Genomic DNA, 9355 nt, shown 5'->3' with positions numbered 1-9355 from the left:
TTTAAAAAGACCGGTTTTTTTTAAAAGGTCAAAATGGAAACTTCGGTCCGTTTGGCAGAAAAAAAAAGAAAAATTTGAGACGCACTCTATAAAAGAATATATATATATTTTCCTAATTTTTCTCCAACCAACCTGCTTCTTCAATTTATTTTAAAACAGTATCATTTATCTCACTTATCCCTGAGTAAGGAGATGGAAAAAAATAAAATAAAATTACTTTTTGAAATTTTAATAATTAAAAACTTAGAAAAAGTATATTTATTTAGAAATAAGTTTATCCATAGTTTTCCACGAGTAATTTAAAAAAAAAAAAAAAAAACCCTCACAGATGAACCAAAATGGAACCAAATGCAAACTCCCAGAGTAAAAATTGTTGAGTTCGAAAACACAATCTAAATACAACTAACTCAAATATTTTAAAAGAGAAGTGTAATATTTTTTACATTATTTTATTAGATGGAGAGGTTTTGTTCCTTTGGTCTTTGAACTTTTAAAAATTACAAATTTAATTCCTAAGCTTTCAAATAATTTTGTAAAATTCATGAATATGCTAGTCACAAAATTTAAAGTTTACAGTTTCATTAGATCAAATTCACATTTAATAAATCAATTAATTCTTAAAAACTTTGAAATTTTTATGGTCTTATTAGACACAAACTTAAAATTTCAGGGACTCTATTAGACACAAAATAGAAAGTTGAGAAATTTGTTAGATACATTTGAAAGTTCAGAGATTAAATAATAGACAAAGCATTTAAAGTTTCGAGCCTAATTAACTTATAATTTAATCCATATTGGTTAACAATAATTGACATGTATTACTTTTATGACGTTGAATGTTTAAATTATATTTCAATAAACTATACTCTACTTGTATTCAAAAAAGAATAGTACTGAGATGCATTCCAGATTATACCCATCTATTATATCATACAAACTTGTTTCATAATAATTTGACACGTGACAAATTTTTTTTACCTCTTTCTTTAAATATTTAAATATATATTTTTTTTGTGCGATGTGAGTGGACACACAGAAATATTATTCCTGTTAAAAGATAACGAATCACAAGTCATATTGATATGCTGCCCTCAAAGATTCTTCCTATGACCTGTATACATATAAATTTCTAGTTTTATTATTATTATTATTTTATACATATAAAAACACACATTTCAAATGTGGGTTGTTTAATTAGCACTAAACAACAAGTGATAAGAGCCTACATATTGTCGGAGGGAAATGGGTTTCAGAACCAATATGATCGGAGAAAAATCAGAAAGAGAGAGAGAGAGAGAAAAGAAGGAAAAATGGAAGGAAGTTCAAAGCTAAGCCATTTGTTGGTGACAGTATTTCTATACACTTTCACAACCATGATGGCCTTTCCGGCCATTACAGATGTCACCATGTCCGCTCTGTGTCCCGGTCAAGACGAGTGTTCTCTCGCCATTTACTTCACCGGCTTTCAACAAGTCGTAAGTTTTCTACGATGGAACTAACCGTTTTTCATTCCATATGTATGTAGGAATGAGGATTTGTAGTCCATTCAAATTGCAAAAACCCAATAGTTTTGAAAAATCGAATTGAAAACTTAGTGAAACTAATAAATGCGGTTCGATTCGATTTGAAAATTTTTTAAAATTGAACCAAATCGTTTTTAACTAATATATATACATATTTAGGATTGTTTTTAAATATAGAAAAATAAACCAAAATATTTACAAAATATGACAAATTTTTTTTATAGACACTAATAAATTTCTATCAGCAATATCTATCAACGTCTATCATTATTCGAAAAATTTGCTATATCTTGTAAATATTTTCAACAGTTTTACCGTTTGAAATATTTCTCATTTATTTATTTATTTAAAAAAAGAATAAAACCGAATTTTAAACCGACCTATTTTTAATTTAAAGAACAAAACCAAATTAACCGAATCGAACCGAACCGTCTTTTAATTAAAAATATAACATAAGACTTTTTAAAAATATCAAAACCAAATTTAAACTCGAACCGAATCATATATATACGATTCGGTTCAGTTCGGTTTAGTTTCACATATTAGAAAATTTGATTCGATTCAGTTCGACCACCAAACTGAATTGAATCGAACAGTTTCCACCACTAAAGATTTGAATAATTTATGTTTTTGTATTACATAGGTGACTGGAATTGGTGCGTTGCTAATGGTGCCACTACTTGGAAACCTCTCGGATAAATTTGGGAGGAAGACTCTTCTCACCATTCCCTTGGTTCTCGCCATAATTCCCCTTGGTTGGTGTTGGTCACATGATCTCTGCATTTCTTCTTCTTTTTGTTAAATTATCCTTTAGACGAGATTAGAGTAAATTTAATCTTATATTTGTAGTTAAATTGTTGGTTTTGATGGTAGGGATATTGGGATATGGGAGGTCAAGAGATTTGTTCTATATTTATTTTCGGTTGAAATGTGTGACGAGTACAATTTGTGAAGGAAGCGTTCAATGCTTGGCTGTTGTCTATGTGGTAAGAACTAAATTTATCATTTCAAGGTTAAATTAGAAGTTTAGTCCATAAAATTTGAAAGTTGTCTAATTTTAAAAGTTCAATAACCAAATAATAGACACAAAACTAGGAGTTAATCTATTTTAAATATATTTTCATTCTTTCTTCTTAAACTTTGTTTGTTGCTCACTTAGTCAGAATGATTCCTCTGGCTTAAAAATAATAATAATTAAATAATTAAAAAAAACTATTGTAAAATTTATGCAATTTTTTTTTATTAAATTATAAAAAATACCTTTGAAATTTTTATTTTGGGTCAAAAGTACCTCTAAATTTTAAAAAATTTCAAAATACTTTTAAAGTTTCAAAAAGAGTTCAAAAATACCCTTACCATTAGCTTTGAATGAAAATGGTTAGTATTTTATTCAAAAACATGGATTTTAAAAATTTTTAAAAGTACCTTTAAACTTAACAAATCTAAAAAATATCCTTACCATTGGAATGTAAACAAAAACTATTAATACTTTATTGTAAAAATAACTCTAAAATTTCAAAAATAAAAAAGTTGAAAAAAATGCTCAAACAGATAGTATCAATCAATTTGTTTGAAGTTTTCTTCAGTTTGAAAACAATCAATTTTAAAACAAATTATATGGATACTCTCGTTTTTTTTAATATAGATACTCTCATTTTTCTTCTATTTTTTTCAATTATTACATCAATTTTCTCATCAACCAAAAAATATAAAACAAAACTTTAAAGCATCGTTTGATAATCATTTTGTTTTTAGTTTTTTTATTTTAAAAATTAAGCTTATGAATATTACTTCCACCTCCAAATTTATTGCTTTGTTATCTACTTTTCACCAATAATTTAAAATACCAACCCAATTTTTGAAAATTAAAAAAAGTAGCTTTAAAAATGTTATATTTTGTTTTTGGAATTTGGTTAATAATTCAACCATCGTACTTAAGAAATATGTAAATCATTGAAAGAAGTATGAATGAAATAAATTTAATTTTCAAAAATAAAAACAAAAAACAAATGGTTACCAAACGAGGCTTAAGTTAAAACATAAAATCCAATAAAATCTCACAAAATTCAAAAATCAAAACCTCCCCTTAAAACATACATAAATAGTTAAAAAAAAAAGTATTTGATCATTAACACACACTCAATTACTCTGATAAGAAAATTTAAATCCTAAGATTTCTATGTGCTTACATTATTCTTTTTCTCGTTATAGTCTATATATCTTAACATTGTGGACAATTTAATGAATTTATTTATATATAAGCAAATGTTAAGTAGCTAAACAAAAAGAGGAATAGAGGGTATTGATGAAGAAAAGAGAAAAAAGAGGAAAAATAAAGAAGTAGGAGAGTATTAGCGGTTTTTGGTTGTATTCTTACAACAAGGATATTTTTGAATTTTGTTTAAGTTTAAGAGTATTTTTGAAATTTTGAATGTTCAGGAATATTTTTAATACAAAACTATAATAGTTTCCATCTAAAATTAATGTTAAGATTAATTTTGAACTCGTTTTGGGATTTTAAAAGTATTTTTGAAACTTTTGAAAGCTTAAAGGTAATTTTTGATACAAAATACAAAGTTTAAGAATATTTTGTATAATTTAGTTTTTTTAGTACAACATCTATAAGAATAAGGGATCAAACCTCTAATTTAGGGAAGTCATACTAATTAGCTAAGCTCATTTTATCTAAAATTTCTACAACTTGTAGACTTGGTTTGACTTCTAAATTTTTTAGGTGGCATAATATAAATAAAGTAATCATAACTAGCACTAGTAGTTAGAACATTTGACTTCTATATATATATATAAAGTAATCATAATTAGAACCAGTAGTTAGAACTTTTTGACTTTAATTAATTGTTTTAGTGGTATACTGTCTCTTTGTAAAAGTTTCTTAATGAGTTAGAACTTGTTTTTTACCTGAATTTTTTTAGTGGTATAACTATAACTTCTCTTTTAAAAAAAGTTTCCTAATTAGCGACAACTATGTGATCTGTGGAATCTTTGGTTCGTTTTAATAAGTGAAAATTATTAAGGGAGAAAATACTAAAACAATAAACTCTAAAATATCTATTGTTTAATTTTTATTGAGGGGATTTTTAAAAATAGAAAAATAAACCAAAAGTAATAAAATTTTAATTTTTTTTGAAGTCTATCGGTAATAGAAATTGATAAAATTCTATCATCGATAGATATGGATAAAAGTTATATTTATTAATATTTTTTTTTCTATTTCTATAATAGTTTGACAATTTTTTTTATCGATGAAAATTTTCCTTTTATTTATGATCCCAAGACCCTATGTTTGGTACCTATAGTAATTAAAAGACTAAAAGGGATCTAATATTAGATTTATTTTTGGAGGTATATATATACTCTATCGAATTTGATTTTTAATAACCTTTTCAATAAGAGAAAAAACCGTTCTAAACTGTCTATTTTTTATTTTTTTCAAATATAAATTAAGATGTCAAATTTATAATAAAGAAGCAAATCGATGGATTGAGTTAGTTTTTTTTTGGCAAAAATATTGTAATTAAAATGTGAGGTGAGAAATCCAACCTCGAATTCAATATTACTGGTCTTTGTTTTTTGGTTTTTCGAATTTTCGTTGCACTCCGGGCCCACCCATTCCCACCCTCCCGTTTCAGTGGTTGCATTTGGCTGCTTCAACGTTGGCACATAGCACCCTCAAACCCTTTTTCGACGCCATGGCCATCCAGTCATGACTTTGGGTTATCTCTGCCGTTACAGGCTGACAATGTACAGGAACACCAGCGAGCTTCTGCATTCGGAATGTTATCCGCCATTATCTCTTCTGCGTCCGTCTGCGGGACTCTCTGTGCTCGTCTTCTCTCCATTTCATCCATATTTCAGGTACTCTTTGCTTTCTTTCTCTCAAATTTCATATATAGTAAGTTTTCAACTCATTGTCTTCTTGAATAGGTGGCGGCAGCCACGGCGGCTGTGGCGGCAGCGTATATGAGGATTTTCCTTACTGATTCTGCCGTCGGTTGCAATCTTTCTGCTCCTTTACTGTCTGGGGAGAATGTAGAATCTGTTTCTTTGGATCCAATTTCGTCTAAACAGGAAAATTATACTACGACCTTGCCTTCACTGACGGACCTTTTTTCCCTGTTGAAGACTAGGTATGTGTTCAATTATTTGTAAAAAAAAAAAAAAAAAAAAAAATTAGAATACACTTATGGACTGGCATTTTGGTTTTCAAATTAGTTTCTATTTAATCCTTCAATTTCAAAAATAGTGTAACATGTTTCATCCTGATATTTGAATTTGATTTCTAATTGAAGTTTGAAATCGGTCTCTAATTAGTATTTTAATATAGAAAAAAGTTCCAAATTATTTGTGGCTCTAAGGGAAGATGTTGAGTTTCTTCTTAAATTCTCAATCCTTTTCTTTTTGTACATTATTTGCAGCTTGACATTTTCACAAGCGGCAGTTGTTGCATTTTTTAGCAATCTTGCTGATGTTGGCCATCATGCTTCAATAATGGTTAGTCTTTTGATCCAAGAATCTAATCTGGGTCAGTTTTTGTCAAATTTTTAGTTATAATTTCATTCAACTTATTTGGTTTACTTTTAAATAGAAAGTTTTAGTCATGGTTGATCACCCTTATCTCACTCCCATCGTAGATTTTTGTTTGGCTCACTATAGATTTTACATCCACCACAGACTCTCAAGCGTGCCTATTGAATTTTAATTGAACTTGTTTTGGACAAAATCGATATGCTGACCTATGTTTGATTTTCCATCTACAGTACTATTTAAAAGCCAAATTTCACTTTGACAAGGATAGAATTGCTGATTTGATGGTGATTTCTGGGGCTGCTTCGAGTATTTCACAGGTATTTCCAAGCTATTTTATTTTAGTTTGTATTTGTCAGTTATCTGTTGAGAATATGTTAAAAGAAAATAACTAATGCTCTAGACTATTGCTTAAGCTTACATTTTCCAACCCAGTGGTGATAGCACAATATCCATCTTTGTTCCATGTGTGTGTTCTTAGTTCTTACCATTAAACGAATCATTGCAGCTACTTTTAATGCCCATCTTGGTTCCTGCGCTAGGAGAGTATAGGTTGCTCTCAGTTGGGATCTTTTTCAACTGCATTCATGTAAGCTCTCTAACATTCTTCTTACTTCTTGACTTAAAAGTTGTGAATGTTATTCTAATTATCCAACTTCATATTAAGAAATTTGAAAATGGCTAGATTCTTAACTTTGTTTTATGGGCTTTTGAATGCAGATGCTTCTTCACAGCTTAGCTTGGTCCGAATGGGTACTTTGCAAATATATTGTCAATGCAGTTTAATTCTTTTAATAAATTCAGTTCATTATTTTATATATTACTTTACTTATTTGAAGTTCAATTCTTCTTCATAAATTACATCACGCCATGAAATGACTAACTTTGCTGTCATGCAACAGGTTTCCTATGTTGCTGCAATGTTTTCTGTTTTGTATATTTTCTGGCAACCTTGCGTGAGTGTCAAACTTCTTTATATTTAGAGTTTGTTATTCCCGACTGATAACTTGATTGAACTTAATTTGTTTCACATATATAATCTGCAGTTGCAAAGCATAGTATCGAAACAAGTTGGCGCAAGGGAGCAGGTTAGTTTTCAAGAACAACTTCAACATTGATCGGTCAAAAATACCTAATACAACCTGTCTATTTATAGTCTTTACATGACGATGGTATTGACTGATAAATTTCAAGTTAATTGAAAAGTAACAACATAAATAAACTAATTTTGCTAAATCAAACAACCATGTGATTATGCATTTACCTAAAAAAGAATCTGCCCTTGAGTTTGGGCAGATAAAAATAAAAGAAGAAACTCTAGCTGGTTTTGGTGGATTAAAATAATGGACTAAACCAACACCAACAACTCTTATAAACTCTGATTCATGACATGTCACAAGCGTTCAAATAGAACTGAACTTCGGTTTTTTATTACTTGTAACCTTGAATGAAAATGAAAATGACTTGTAAACAAATCAATTTTACCAAATCAAAATATGTAACTAGATGTTAGCAAAATATGACTTTTGTTGTAACCAAAAATCAAAATATGCAACCAGATTTTTTAAGAATCTCATTCTTGACTTTTGTTGTTTGACATAACAATATTCTTGGATTTGATTGATTATCAGGGTAAGGCTCAAGGATGCATTTCAGGCATATCTTCATTTGCCAATGTTGTTTCTCCATTTGTATTCTCCCCTTTAGCAGGTTACTTGATTAAATTTTCTATATATAGTACAATGCAACAACCAGAGATGATAACATTAACAAATTTTTGATGTTTTCAGCTTTGTTTCTCTCTGATAACGCTCCATTTCATTTCCCTGGATTTAGCATCATGTGCACTGGATCTGCTGCGGTAAGAATCTTTTTTCCACTCCATTAACCGATGCCTATGGCTGCTCTGTCGAAGGGATTTAAGTTTAAATTTCTATTTTAGTTTTATGATATGATTTGTGTTTGACTAATCTAAAAAATTCCCCAAAAGTGCCTCGCATTTTTTTCTTAATAAAAAAAGTACCTCGCATTTATCACATGTTAAATTTTCCAAAACATCCATATTCTTAGCATATGTTAATTGTTTTCTTATATGGTACATTTTTCTTTTGGATGTGAAAAAAAAGACCATGATATATGCTCTTATGGTTGCAAATTGCTCTATTCTAATTTTTCAAAAACCTTTAGTCTCTCAACTATGCTCCTTTTCTACTTTTATTGGTTACTTCTAAAGAAAACATGTAACAAATTTACAATAGTTCTACATTTTTATTTGGGAGCAACAAAAAAAAAAAAAAAAAAAAAACTAACATTCATGACTACTTTTTGTTATTTCTAAAGAAAACATGTTACCTTAGAAGTTGCTTAGAATGGTGGTATTGATAATGATGCTTGGAGAGCTTTAAAGTTATACAATATATTAAAAATTATGAAGATTTGGCAGGGGCCAAAAAGGCTAATTCAATCATGAACTTATTTTTGTGCCTTTTGAACACTTATTTTGTTCCATTTGATGGAAATCTTTTATTTATGTGGCAGATGATAGCATTTGTTCAGAGTATGATGATAAAGATTCCTACAAAACCCTGCATCATCAGCCATGTGGATGTGGAAGCCTAGTTCGTGTAATTCTTCCCCTCCCATATTTTACTTGTTAAATAGTGTAAATGTTTGAATATTATTTGTTTTTCAAAACTTAGGAAATTAAGGGATAAGAATAGTTTTCCCCCATAATTTTTGTTAATAGCAATTTGTAAGAGTCCTGTAAAAACATGATCATCATATAGTTCAAATGGCTATTCATTAAAATTCTGGAAGGAAAAATAATTTCTGATAAGAAAATTCCACTTGATGACATAACTTTTTGGAAATTTGGCTTTTATTGTATTTTTACTTGGATTGGAACTTGAGAATACTATTGCTTTGAAATTTTAACCTTTTACGTGTGTAGTGGGAAAATCGAACCTTTGACTTCGAGATTGATAGTGTAAGCACTATGTTAGTTGAGCTATACTCATTTTGGAAATATGTTTAAAATATATATTGATATTATACTATTTAGGGTAAATTGTAAAAATAGATCCTAAAGTATGGTGGTAATTACAATTATACCCTCAAACTTTCAATTGTAAAAGTTGAACCTTCAAACTTGTATACGTATTAAAATTGGATCATCAAACTTAGAAAAATTATTTTAAATGATAAAAATATTGAAATTATTTACAAATAATAGTAAAATATTACAGTTTATCGCGGTCTAGCACAGATTGACGTTGAAGTTTTGCTAT

The 9355-nt window shown here is 28.7% G+C and overlaps 1 protein-coding gene across 1 annotated transcript; it reads left to right on the top strand.

Annotated features, from left to right (window-relative positions):
• Window positions 1–1286: 1286 nt before the first annotated feature.
• LOC120076312 (hippocampus abundant transcript 1 protein-like) lies at window positions 1287–8919 on the top strand. Its single transcript, XM_039030076.1, has 14 exons — window positions 1287–1475; window positions 2167–2278; window positions 2397–2509; window positions 5277–5399; window positions 5469–5671; window positions 5960–6035; window positions 6302–6388; window positions 6577–6657; window positions 6789–6821; window positions 6971–7024; window positions 7115–7156; window positions 7700–7778; window positions 7859–7929; window positions 8607–8919. Exons 1-14 carry the CDS (start codon window positions 1311–1313, stop codon window positions 8685–8687), a joined length of 1320 nt encoding a protein of 439 aa, XP_038886004.1. The 5' UTR covers window positions 1287–1310; the 3' UTR covers window positions 8688–8919.
• The last annotated feature ends 436 nt before the right edge of the window (window positions 8920–9355 follow it).

Source organism: Benincasa hispida, chromosome 4, assembly GCF_009727055.1.
Source record: "Benincasa hispida cultivar B227 chromosome 4, ASM972705v1, whole genome shotgun sequence".
NCBI lineage: Eukaryota > Viridiplantae > Streptophyta > Magnoliopsida > Cucurbitales > Cucurbitaceae > Benincasa > Benincasa hispida.
This window is presented reverse-complemented; position numbering and strand designations above follow the sequence as displayed.